We start from the raw sequence: 13,821 nt of genomic DNA, 5'->3' as shown, positions 1-13,821 counted from the left end.
AGAAGCTGAAATTTCTTTTTTCTTTTTAAAAAATTGCCATGTATTTATTTAATAAAAGGGCATATTTATGTTTACAAACAAGTTTCAAAAACAAAAGGAAAACATGTATGCTTCTACCTGTTAACCTTTTTCAAAATGCCAACAGCCCTCATGCTGTATGAAGGTTTCTAAGGATTTATTAGAAAAAATCAATACAGTTCACTCACAGTTCACCAAGACATCACTGAGCTAACATGTTTAGACAAAAACAAAAAGGACTAAGGTTCTCTTGTAGTTTGATAGTTTGATTTAATTTGATTTGCCTGAAATAACAAAAGCATTTCAAGCATCTTTCATTATGTACTTGATGTCCCACATTAAACAGTCTACTAAATTCTGAACAAAGGTTATTAGCAAGTTTTCAAAAATTTTAAAAATTAAACAGTTGTTTCAAAACCATTAAGTAGTAAATGTATTTAAGAAACTAATTAGGACAGATGCCGTAACTTCATTAAACACCACTGCTCATGTTTTTTTTTGTTTTGTTTGTTTTTTTTTTTTTTTGGTTTTTTTTTAAACAAAGCATTAGTGTTATCTATTTGGCTATGAGTCTTAGCAATTTATCTACAGTATTTAACAAGGTAAATTGTAGGCAAAAATTTAGTACAGTTTCAATAGAAACACCCCTTTTTTTGTTTTCCTGAAAATACAGCAGTATTTGAAGGACTAATTTTTCTCTGCATCAGTTATAAGGAAGCTTCCCATCTATGAACAGGAACAAAAAAAGTATCTACAAACCTTGTAAACAGATCTGTATCATTTATAAACATAAATAATCGAAATTATTAACAGCCAACAGCAGAAATTAAAGTATCAATTCAATGATCCAGGGCTCTTTGCTTGCTTGCCCAGCTGTGCTCCTCCCCCTCTCCCATCAAGGACTGAAATAAACTAAAGGTCTGCTAATACACTGGTCAGGACCACTCTTGGGTACTACTGATGATCCACAGGTCAGCAGCATAAGCTGTTACTGTTTATCTGTCAGTTCGTTTCTCCCACCCCCCAAAAAGCACCCTCAGTCTGGCAGAAAGCTTTGCTTTTTTTTTTTAAAAAAATAAATCTACATTCGTACAAGTGTGTCTTCTGTTGAAGTCCAAAGACAAGAATACGATCTTGTCCATCACAATATGTGAAAAGACCCAGTTTCGATTTGTTTCTTTACAATGCAGCTAGTGTGTTAACATTCGGCTTACAATCAGAGCGATGTTTCCAAACTATGTAGTGGGCTTCCTGGGGATGAAGAGGTAGCAGACTTGTTCATTTCTATTGTAAGGTGAATCCCGCTGTCAACAGCATTGTTATTTTTGTTGGGAGAGGGTGGAGGACTGGAGTTACGTTTTGTAGGAGCGTCATCTTCGGCATCAGTGTCATCGATAAGGGGGATATGAGGCTCTGAATCTTCTATCCTAAACTCAGGATGTGTCATAAAGTTGTGAATCGAACTTCTTGATTCCGGTTTTTCTAACCCTTCATATAAAGAACTACGAAATGCATTCACCACTCGAATCTGTAAACATCAGAAAACACAGAAAGATGTCAGGATACTATTCGCTTAATTTAAAAGTGGCTCATTTATGAGTCTGAATCCACAAACAGCTAGGTATGAGTGAATCATATTTGCATGTAATGCAGTGGAACTTGCAATACACTGTAAAAAAAATGAATATTTTAGTAGGACACTACAGAACAACAAAACCACATACGCTAAGAATTAAGAGTTATAGAATTCAAAGTAATACTGAGAAAATCTCATTGTCACAGGCTAAAAATTTAATAGCCATTTTATAGGACTTTTTTCCCTACGAAAACAAAAACAAACAAACGAAACAGAAACTTCATCATACACAAGCTTTAGCTGATTTTTAAAATAAAAAAAAAAAGTAAGTCTTGAAAACAATTCAAATAAGTTAAACAAAGTCAAGCACAGAGGGTTACTATTCATCATGCTAGGAATCAGGGTGTCACCAACTATGAAAAAGCCAAGCAAATATAAGCTGAATGCCACAATGAACTCACATCTACCCCGCTATTCCCTTAATTACCAAATAAAAAAAGACAAAACCCAAATAAGTATCTATAAAATGCCATTAAACAGCTATAAATATTTGAGTATATGCCATTTGTTTATAAAGCATTAGTGCTTTTCTCTGTAATACATTAAAACTTGAATCACTTTATATACTAGAGTTCACTAAGAACAGATTTAAAACAAAAAGTCCAAACCCCCTGCTGTTGTTCTGTCAACAATCTCGCAAAAACACAAGGTTTTTTGGTATTTTTGCCCATACACATACAGCCCAATAACTCGCCCCCCCATACAAAAGTTTGCTGTACAGAGGAAAAGAGGTTAATGGACAATTAACGCAAAAACAGTGCTGTATACACTGACATTAGGTCTCATTAACCTAGTGTCATACAGACTTTCAAAACAAAAAAAGGGACAAAATCCAAAGAATTGAGTATCTACTCAGTATCAATTCAAACACAGTGTTTGCTTTTGCACTGATTCTAATGAATCTTGTTTAGTAATGAAGACATCATTTATCATGAGGTTAAGAGAAATCATGAATACTGGTATTCCAGAAAAAAGACCATCACATCGGAACCATCTCTAAGACAATGGTGATGAAAAAATTAACAAATTTCTTCAAATGATATTTGAATGTATTTTTTTTAAATGGTAACATTTATTTAGGCCCACTTCTTTTCTTTAATTGTATATATCTAAGATGTACAAGTTGATGATTTGATATACATATACACACTGAAATTATCACGACAGTCAAGCTAATTAACATAATCCATCACCATACATTGTCACCATTTGTGTGTATGTGGTAAGAATAATTAGGATTCTGTCCTCTTAGCACATTACAGGTATGTTAAGTACAGTACTGTTACCTAGAGTCAGCATGAGATACATTACATCTCTAGAACTTACGGGTCTTTGCATGAACTGAAACTGTGTACCCCTTCATAAACATTTCCACATGTCTCTCTACCCCTAACCACCATTCTACTCTCCATTTCTAGGAGTTTCACTATTTTAGATTCCCACTTTTGGGAATGTATCCACAGGAATAAAATCAGGTTCTTGAAGAGATAACGTGCACTCCTTTATTCCCTGCAGCATTATAAATAGCCAAGATATGGAAATGTTAAGTGTCAGCTGAGAGATGAACAGGTAAGGAAAATGTGGCGTATATGCATACAAGGAATTTTTAAAAAAATTTTATTTATTTATCAGAGAGTGAGCGAGCAAGCGCACAAGCAGGGGGAATGGCACAGAGGAAGAAGCAGACTCCCCACTGAGCATGGGGCCTGATGTGGGACTCATCTCAGGACCCTGGGGATCACAACCTGAGCTGAAGGCAGATGCTTAACCGACTGAGCCACACCCAGGTGTCCCTATGTGCAAGGAAATATTGTTCAGCCTTAAGAAGAAGGGAATTCTACCATTTGCAACACAACATACGCTCGCTCAGTTCTGATTAAAACTGATTAAAATATCTCTCCTCAAAGCTATCTTCCTGCATTTACCAAGCCCTGCCTGCTGGAGGCTGCTTTACTTCTTGCTCACTTAGCTCTAGGAAGAGTGTAGCATGGTGAAGCGAGGAAGACAGAGGTTAAAGGTCTGGGTGTGAATTCCAGCTCTGCTACCTGCCAGCTGAGGAACCCTGGACAAACCGATTTCCTCAACTATAAAATGGGAAGTAACAGTGGTACCTACCTTACAGGGTTGTCACGGGAGAGTCATTAGTGAGTTAATACAAGTACAAACTTAAAACCGTGTTAGTGCACAAGTATCAATGTCATGCCAGGGCTTGTCACACTTTAATGTGCATGCGAAGCACCTGGGGATCTTGTTAAACTGCAGATTCTGAGTCAGGAGGGGCCTTCGGTGATCTGACAGTTAATGTAAAGTCTGGAACACAATTATACAGAAATACAGTAAAGAGAGCACACCTAAGGTCATGTGAGAACCTCCAAAGGAAGAGTCAATTATCCAAGATCTTGCTGAAATAAAAATGAATACGCAGCACCCACGAGTTACATCTGTCTAGGAAGTCTAAGACGAAGTAATCATGAGGAAACAATTAGATCCATAATGCCGGATGAGACAACTGGCCTGGTTTCTTCAAAAAAATCAATGTCAAAACATACATACATACATACATCCATACAGAGAAAAAGGATCAAAATCGCTCTAATAGAGGACATTTTGGGGGGCAAATGGAGAAATCCAAATAGGGACTGCACACAACAGAAAGATACCAATGTTAAATCTCTTGGATGTGATAATACAGTATGATTATATAGGAGACTTAGTTTTAGGAGGTACATGAAGGATTAAGACACGGAAATGTCAGGATATTTGTCACTTACTTTCAAGGTACAGAAAACATGTATACACTAATATAAGTATAAATATATAGAGACAGATAAAGCAGACATCATAAGCGATTAAGTGGTAAATCCAGGTGAAGTGTATTCAGGTATTCATCTTTCTACTTGTCTGTCGCTTAGAAATTTTTGAAAAATAAAATTCTGAGGGGCGTCTTTCAGGACAAAGTCTCATTTTGCATCCTCCTTACAGGATACCCAGAGAAGCCCTATCCCTGCTTTCCACTCCAGTCTCGCCAACACCTGACATTTTATTACTTTTAGTACCTGTCACTGAGGCCTGCTTTCCTCAACTGGTAAACGTTTATCAAAGGTCAGCTTGGGTTACTTCCTTTGGGTACTTTTTCCTGATTTCCCAAAGTGGGTTAAGGACTCTATTGTAAAATTCCATGTTTCATTACCATGTAGAAATCCTCAACTGCTTGCTTGTTTCCTATACAAGACTGCGAAGTCTGGGGCTTCCAGCGCAGGTCTGGCATACGGCAGGCCTTCTGTACGTGTTTACACATTGCAACCACAGAAACATTAATTAACAGTAGATGAAAGGATGAATGGTAATAAACCCTCAAGAGCCAGGAACGATGGGAGATCCACAGATGAGGGAGGGAGGGATATACCTGACATCAGCTGTCCTAGGCCTCATGCCAGGCAATTTACATACACCATTTCATTTAGGTCAGGCACAGAAGCAGGGTAATTTTCAAAAGAAAGATTCCTATCTGTCCACGTATGTAAACGGAACATCCTGCCCAGCTGAACAGAGTCCTTTGTCCTTAGGAGTACTTGATTACTCTTTGCTCTACATCATGCTGCCTCTGCTTATTAGCCATGGACCAGTCATTTAGACTTCCAAGTCAGTTTTCACACCTGCAAAATGGGACACAGTTCCTGTTCTGCCTGTTTTACAACACTGTCAGAAATGACCAATGAAAATTGCTTATGCAAACAGTGAACAAACAGGCAACGAGTAAACTGTCCTCCTTAGAACAGCACTGCTTTCTTCTTCAGTTTACGCTCTCTCTAGCTTTCTCATGTTTCCTAGTCCTTAACTGGCAGAGGACCAGATGGAAAAGATGGGGCTCTGCCCAAATACAAGATTAAGCACAAGTATTCCAGCGGATTTCAGGCATGGGCTGAATGACGGGGTGGGCTTTGTATCATTAGTGCCTCCAATATTCTGAGAATCTACTGTGCACAGTAAGGATGACAAGAGGTTAGAAGACTTTTGGGGAATTTGCCATTTACTGAAAACCTGAAAGAAAATGTATTATTCTAGTCAATTAACAGAAATTATGACATGTCATAAGATTTAAGAATCAATCAATGGTATACTTTCTCTACTTCCTTGGAAAACTTAATAGAACATTTCTATCTAAGATGTAATTTTAAATTAAACTGATAATATAGATGAAAAAAAAACCCATTAAAAACCAAAGAATTTTGAAGCTTACACAGGGACCCCGTCTCAAAAACAAATACGTAAGTAAGTAAATAAGTAAATTCAAAGCACGGCCACAAAATCTAGGCTAAGAAGGCAAACAACGGGCCATATACTGAGATCATTTCTTCACGGTACCAACTTAACTTTGCCAACTAAACAAGATGAAAAGTCAAAAATGTTAGATTCATTTTTAGCTTTAAAAATATAATTCCTTGGTTCTGACAGATCAGTTTCAAATCACATGCTTTTCGAAACCATGCAGTACAAACATGTTTAAAGGCATATACTCAAAAATTTATAGTAGTTTCACAAATTCTAAGCTACAGTTTTATTCCCCGTATTAACTATCAGAGTTAGCAGAGAGACAAGCTCACGGGTTTCCTATCTAATCTTTGGCTGAACTGTTCCACCTCCTATCTAACCCTCTAAGAAATAAAACAACAACAACGACAACACTTTGAGGTCTCAATCCACTTTACGAAAAGAAAGCTTTATGAAAAGCCTGAACGATGAATTCAAACATTAAGGAGAAAATGAGAAACGTTAGGTGTGTGAAGTAGGAAATGTTAATTTCATGCACTTAGGAACACACACTCACACCCCACAGTAGTAGAAGCAGTAGAAGAGGAAAACACTACATGTGTAGGGGTAGAAATATTTGTTACATCATGATGCTGGCTGGCGATGGAGGGTTGCCGCCTTAGAGCTCCCTGAATGGAACTTCCACTCTGGAAAGCATTCACTACATCCATCTGCAAGGAATCAGAGATTGTGACAGCTTGCTCAGCAAGAGAGAGAGAGAACAAGAGAAAGGACCATTCCATCTATCAACATATAAAAAGTAAAGAAAAAGGCACTTTTTACAGAGCAGATAAATACGCAAGAGTAGCATTTTGAGATGGAGTGGGGGGAAAAAGCTAGGAAAAAAGGAGCTGAGGGGGCATATAGACACATTCCTTCACCATCAGTTAAAATTTTCACTCATTCCAGGCACCAGTATTATTTTTTTCAAAAGAATACGTTTTGTGGGTTGGGAAGGCTAGAAAGGAAGTTAAGGAGCGCATTCAAACCTCCTCCCCAGGTCCCAGAGCCCTTGGCCCCCAGCTCCCGTCACCGTTCCTACCTCTCTACCAGGCCCATACCTGCGTTTGGATTCTGTTCAGACCTCTAAACCACAAGATCTGCCCGCGCCGCAGCTCCCTTTCAGCGTGGTCAATCTCTTCCACATCCTCTGCGAGCTCCTCCTCCGGGATTTCTTCCTTTTGTGTGCCATGACCAGCTTCTTTTAGGAATTTTAAACGGCTAGTTGGAATTGTTGAAATTAGCTACAACACAGGGGAAAGAACTTAGAAATAAATCAAAACCGAATGAAATTAAACCAACCAACCGCAATACAAAAGGCGTAAGAAGTCGCAAGTGTGGCCCACTACTGTTACCACGAAGCAGTGAGATCCTGTCCATTAGGCTTTCTTTCACAGAACAACAACAAAATACGTTCTCTTCTTAACTACAGAAAAGATTGAAGTTGGAATGGTAAGAAGTTTTCCTGAGTGGAAATAACCTGATTACAGCTTTCATATTTTAAGAGAGACATTCAAGACAGTCAAGTGCACAAACATGCTCTGAAACACATATTCAGTTTTAAACTCAAATTAATTACATTTATTTAAAATAAAACCAAAATGGCAGGTGGTCTTAACTGGATGCAAAACAAGTTTATTTTTCATTAGTGCTGAAAGAGTTCAATGAGAAAAAACATACCAAAATCCCCCCCAAAATCTTCAAGGTTAAACTGAACATAGTTTTTCTGTTTCTTAAATGCACTTTTTTTTTTTTTTTTTTTACAAGATGAAACTCTTTAAAACTGGATTAATACTGATTGATCATGATACCAAACAGGAACAGATGCCCCAGGAAACACAAAGAGGACAAGAAATAGTAATAAATATGTACTAAATTGTGAGTGTTAATAGCCATTCCTTTAGGAAGTCAGGCTTATCAGGAGGAAACAAGCACGTGGTCTGATCAGAACTGCTTAAAGACCTTCTAGTCCAACCAGCTCATTTCACAAAGGTGGAACAGGTCTCCTGACAACCAAGATCAGTGCTCTTTCTACCAGGACACACGTAAAATCAATAGGCAATGTCAACCAAAGCCAGGAGCTGATCCCCGTTGGGTATGTTGGTTGTACTGAATATCCTCTTCCTGCAATTAGCCAGATGGTCTGGGAGGCTGTGGGATTCTGTTTTGCCTATGCGGGAACATTATGAAATAACTAGAATGGTAATCAATAAAGAAAGGTGGCCCGAGTATGGATCCCAATACTTAAAAGAAGATCTCTATTAATGAGTCATGCAATAGGAGTAAGAAGAGAAACCTCAGAACCTAGAAACTTAATTAAGAAAAAGGTAAGGCACATAAAGATTGAGTTAAGTTTCAGTAAAACCTGGACATTCACTTAGACTGACTTGCAGAATGACAGTGCATAAGCTTACACCAGGTACACATCATAACATATGTTAACTTTCGTTTATGAAAATGTTAGTAGACAATCAGTTACTTTTATAGTAATGGCAACGGACTTAAAATGAACACTGCACACACCAACACCACTTATCTTTTTAAACTAATGACATGCCTTCGTGTCAGCTGCCTATACCAAACATGAACTATATCTTATTTTTCATGCATTGTACTTTATACGTATATTGTTACAGTCAATCCAAAGAGCTGAAAATGTCATTTTGTGGCCCATTTACCCAGATACCACTATTTTTTCATGGAAACATCCTCTAAGTGAACTGAAACTCGAGCTTTTTTTTTCTTAGCTATATTTTGGGTTAAATTACATAATAAAACGATGAAACGTCTCAGGTATAACATCGTAATATTTTTGTAAAAATATTTTCTCTGAAAATGCAAAAATAGGTCATAGAGCAAAAGACAGAGATACCAGCATCTTAAGCAGTTAAAAATGCATCCTCTTAATAACTGTTGTAAAACTTGTTCTAAAAAATAAATTAAAAAACTATGTAAGAAATTTGAAGTGTTTTATTACATAGGCATAACCATAATAATAATATGAGAACAGATACTACATTAAAAAAACAAAAAAACATATCCCTGAATGCCCTTTCTTCACCCAGAATGGCAACTACTTAGAATTAAGCAACAGAATTGATTAAAGAAAATACACATTGGAAATTTAAAAGAAAAAAAATCACTTTATAGGTTTGAACAAAAAATGATGAGCTTTTTACCTGGCCCCAGAGTAACGTTCCCATTCCTAGGAATATTGACCATAGCCACTGTTCTATTGAAAGTTCTGAACAACTGAAAGGTTTTCCACCAAACTGCACAATTATTATCTGGAGGAATAATCAAGAGTAAATTTATTTAAATCTTTTAAACTTGACATTTCATACACTTCAAAAATTACCCAAATCTGTATCCTTTAAAACTCAAGCTGAATAATGATTATCCTGATGGTGACGTGTACTGTCATATTCACAGCTGAAAATAAGACAAATGAAAATAAATTGAAATCTCTGCTCAAAATTTAAAACGCATGTATATTTAATGATTATGTTCAGTTAAAAAAAAAAAATTCTCCTGATCAGGAAAATAACTTTACGTTGTTTCCAGTATGATCCAAGTAACTATATTCCCTTGTATTATATAATTCTTTGAATAATTTATGCTTTTCCATAAAAGACAGTGAGCTTTTGTGGAAAAGACCAGATATTATGAAAAGGGAACATGGTAGTCAATCTTTCTTGTTTCCCACCTACACAGCTGTTCATTCTTAGTTCACATTTAGATGTCCGGACAAACAGGAATGGTGGACGAGGACAAGTGATCCGTAAAATTCTATGAGATACGGTGCTTACTTAGGTGGTACACTCTCAGAAATTTGCTCCCCCTTATAAATAAGAGGGAAGTCCAATGACCGGCATAGATAAAATCCTTAATCCAGTGCTTATGCTTCTCTCCTTACTTTCAAAGACCTAAGACCATACATAGGAATATTAAGAAATAAGTACCAACATTCACCCTCTTGTGAGTCTGACAGGCTTCTCTTTGACATGGCAGTGAGTAGCTGCCTAATACCGAAGTAAAAGAGAATCAATTTGGTATCAACATTTTAAAACTTTTTAAGGTACGGACTCCGATCTTTGTAGCGGTACTAGACTTCAAATTCAAGTGATATGTATTTGTCAATTCCACTGTTTTTCTTAGTCAGGATTATTTCTACACTTGTACCAATGGATTCCCAATCAATCATAACTAATTTGGCAGTCTTCCTTGGATTTTAATAGAGATATCAAACTAAAATAATTTTCCTTGGTAAACCAAGAAAACAAGCACAAAAGCTCAACATTTATTTATTTGAGTGTTTTCCATTTCTTCTTTTCTTTTTAAAATTTAAACTTTATCTTTTGGTATTCTTAATAAGGACGTGAAAGGTGTATTAAGATGCTGGGCAAATGATCAATGACTGATATGACTGTATTGATTGAGTTTTGTAAGAAATAATAATCTTTTATTTTAGAGTTGTAAGGAATAAAACTTCCTAATTACTTAGGGCATTTACTTCTAAGAACAAGGACTAAGTTTCCACATACTTTTAATATATCCCTCAGATCAACAGGATACTACAGAACTGTGTAACTGTGCACAGATCCATTTTCCAAAATGAGTGCTCAGGGAGCCTTGCATCAGGTGCTACCTTCTAAAATTTGGAAGCAGTAGCATTAAACAGAGTTCAACAAGTTTCTTAACTGTAGGATTTCTCAAAGCCTTTGATTTAATTTAAACAAGAGAAAAGAGAAAAAAGAAAAAAAAGAAAAAAAGCAGCCAGCATTTGAATATCTCCCTCCCAGGGAGTAAGCTCAGATCTTCCCGAGTGTATGGTCTCCCTTAATGCCTCAGTAATTCTGTGATGCGGCCTCATATATATATTATCCCCATTTCACAGATGAAGAAGCTGCAGCCTGTCAGAGAGTCACATGGTTACTAAGAGGCAACGATCTGACCCCATGACTGACTCGTAAGTTTGTACTTGTTACTATAATGTTATATTGCTTTAATAAACTACAACAGGTAGTAACATAGGCAATATTTCCTATACTTATCTGAGGATGTAAGAGCAACCGAAGGAACCAATGTTTCGTGAAACGTTATTTTGAAAACACTGATTCTGTGTTAATCGCTAGAAAGTAGGAGATAAAATATTTACAAAGAATTCTGGATTATTATGTACTTTATGATCTGTCAAAAAAAAAAAAGGCAAGAAGAAAAATCAGCTAGTAAGTGAAAGAGACAGAAATTAAATTGAATACAATTTATAATAGGAAGCCCTTCAGGGACCTCTGCTCTACAATCAAGATTCTGGCTAGACTGTTTCAGAAGTAAACAGAACGAGATATGTGTATATCAAGGTCCATGTTTTCCTACCAAGCTAAAACTGGCTACAAAAGTGCTATTCAAAGTGCCACTCCATGATAAGAAGATAAGGAACAGGCACTAGTGTACAAATCGATGCATGTTTGCTTAGCAGAATCACCGCTGCTATTACTTACAAACACACACCTCCAGCAACGAAACAAAAACCCTCCTTGAAACACAGGGTGATTAATGAAGCTGCTGATTTATAGTCTGACACATGCTTCTTACCTCACTGTGGACTTGTAATAAACGGACCAGGAGCTGGTCCACAGACTATACTTTTGAGTAGTACTGGCTTATATATAAGGCACTGATGAATGATACCCTCCCATTAAACTCTTCTGGGTATATCAATCTTTGCTGAGAACCAAGTTACCAGATTTGCTTGATAGAGAGGCAGTTAAATTTTCTGCAGTCCTCATATATTAGGAAGATAAAATAAATCCAGTTTTATAGCAAGTAAAAGCTACAATTTTAACATGTCATGAATGATACTTCTTTACAACCTGAATAAAATACTTCCAGCAAATACTTGTTGCAAGTAAGCAACATTTTCCCTAAAGTTTATGGAAATTGAAAGCTAAAACAGAAATAATTAAGTCTAGGGTTTTGGTACCTAGAGTACATAAGCCATGGCTGAATAAACTTTACAATTCTTCAGTCTTCATTTCAAAACAAGCTCCATCACTGCCTGACCCCTTCAAGCTCATTGTTTAATTTTAAATCTTGTTTTGATGGTATAGGGAACTCTTGAACAACACTATTTAAATTGCCCAAGTTCATTTATACATAAATTTTTTTCAGTAAACACAGTACAGTACTGTAAATGTATTTTCTCCTTATGATTTCTTGGTAACATTTTTTTCTCTAGCTTCCATTATTATAAGAATATATATATGACATGTAAAATATGTGTTGGCTATTTTATGTTATTTGTAAGGCTTCTGGTCTAGAGTAGGCTATTAAGAGTTTTGGGGGAAGTTCAAAAATTATACTCAGATTTTCAACTGTGCAGGGGTGGGCTGGGGCCGGGACGGGGTGGGAGTTGGTCCGCCATCCCGTGTTGTTCAAGAGTCAGCTGTATTACAAAATCAAAAACTAGCATGTACCAACTCAGGAAACAGCATTCAGAATCAGGTGAATCTTAGAATATTCATTTCAACTACTATTATTTAATAAATGTAACCGTAGATACAATTACTATCAACTGCTCGAAGCCATTAAGTGATCACTCTAGCTAGGCTAGAAACTGGTAAACAGTAAGATTTGCCTTAAGTAACATTAAAATTATAAGAGTTTTGATAATGATATAAACAATCGGTATCAGCTTATGTGTAAAGTACCACAACCACAGAATCAGTAGTGCAATTAAAATAGTATTAGCTTTATATACTCTGCTCAATGTGGGATTTCAGGATACAGCATATTTTAACTTGACGTATGGTATTTAAAATCTTTTAGGGTGTCATTAAGACAATATATAGAAGCCCCACACATGCAGCGAACAATTTCTGGGAACAAGCTGTTTATCTAATATCTCCTACATGATCATCAAATTCGAAACTATCTTTTCCAATTACCCACCTGTACCACAAAAGTGCCTAAAACAATTGTGCAGAAGATGGCATTATTAAAGATTCCTTCGAACACATTTCTTTCACCGTGAATTTTCCGGGCATTTATTTCGTTGAAAAGTTGCATCAGCACAAAGGTATTAAAAACAATAGTATAATGTTCCGAAGGAGGAGCATGCAAAGGAGCATTTCTTCCACTATCAATATCAAAAAACTTTTCTCCTGAAAGAATGAAAAATTACTACTTTGTAATTATCATACAAAACAATTTAACATTTCAAGAAAAGTATGCAATAATACAACCTAGCCAGAGCTTTATTTGATCTCGAATAACAGCACGGGTTAAGTTGGAAGAAACCTGGGGTCATCTAGTACAAATCCATTGTTTTACAGGTGTGGACGCCGAAACCCCAAAACTACGATATTTAAGTTAGTGGCAGAGCCAGGACCAAAAAAAATCAGGAATCTTTTTACTTCCTCCCACTGTCTATCATAGTGCTTCCCTAAGCAACATCCACTGACAAAGAGGAGAAAGGAAAGATACATGGGCAGTCAGAAACAGAACTTATGTTCTTGAAGAATCTGCAACATTCAAACATCTGGGACGGTATTAGCTTGGAACAAAAACAACCGAAGCTTTATCAGGCATTGAATTCTTACCAGCGAATAAGAGTGTAAAGACTACTACAAGTTGATAGAATGCATGACCCAAAATATTCTTCATCATGGTGCGTGAGATGAGAGGCTTATTTCTACCATAAGGCTTCCGAAGCAAGAGAGATTCAGTGGGGGGTTCAGTTGCCAGAGCCAGGGAAGCGAGCGTATCCATTATGAGGTTTACCCACAGCATCTGCACAGCCTTAAGCGGTGAATCCTAGAAAAGATAGGTTTCCTAATAGAAATTCACAACTATTC

General features: G+C 36.6%; 1 protein-coding gene across 8 annotated transcripts in view; it reads right to left on the bottom strand.

Moving 5' to 3' along the window:
• Nucleotides 1–268: 268 nt before the first annotated feature.
• Nucleotides 269–13,821, bottom strand: part of ATP2B1 (ATPase plasma membrane Ca2+ transporting 1) — a 121,051-nt gene continuing 107,498 nt past the window's right edge. For 2 of the 8 annotated variants that reach the window (XM_032346795.1, XM_032346796.1), the window contains exons 17-22: nucleotides 13,567–13,780; nucleotides 12,917–13,128; nucleotides 9,145–9,252; nucleotides 7,027–7,209; nucleotides 6,550–6,636; nucleotides 269–1,546 (exon numbers count right to left, since the gene is read on the bottom strand). In XM_032346795.1, the coding sequence (XP_032202686.1) occupies nucleotides 1,235–1,546; nucleotides 6,550–6,636; nucleotides 7,027–7,209; nucleotides 9,145–9,252; nucleotides 12,917–13,128; nucleotides 13,567–13,780 (1,116 nt within the window). In that variant the 3' untranslated portion in view covers nucleotides 269–1,234. The other 6 variants (XR_004286725.1, XM_032346799.1, XR_004286726.1 and 3 more) reach the window with 6 other exon arrangements.

The sequence above is a fragment of the Mustela erminea genome, chromosome 6 (assembly GCF_009829155.1).
Source record: "Mustela erminea isolate mMusErm1 chromosome 6, mMusErm1.Pri, whole genome shotgun sequence".
NCBI lineage: Eukaryota > Metazoa > Chordata > Mammalia > Carnivora > Mustelidae > Mustela > Mustela erminea.
The sequence above is the reverse complement of the archived record's forward strand: the minus strand, read 5'-3'. Positions and strand labels throughout refer to the sequence as shown.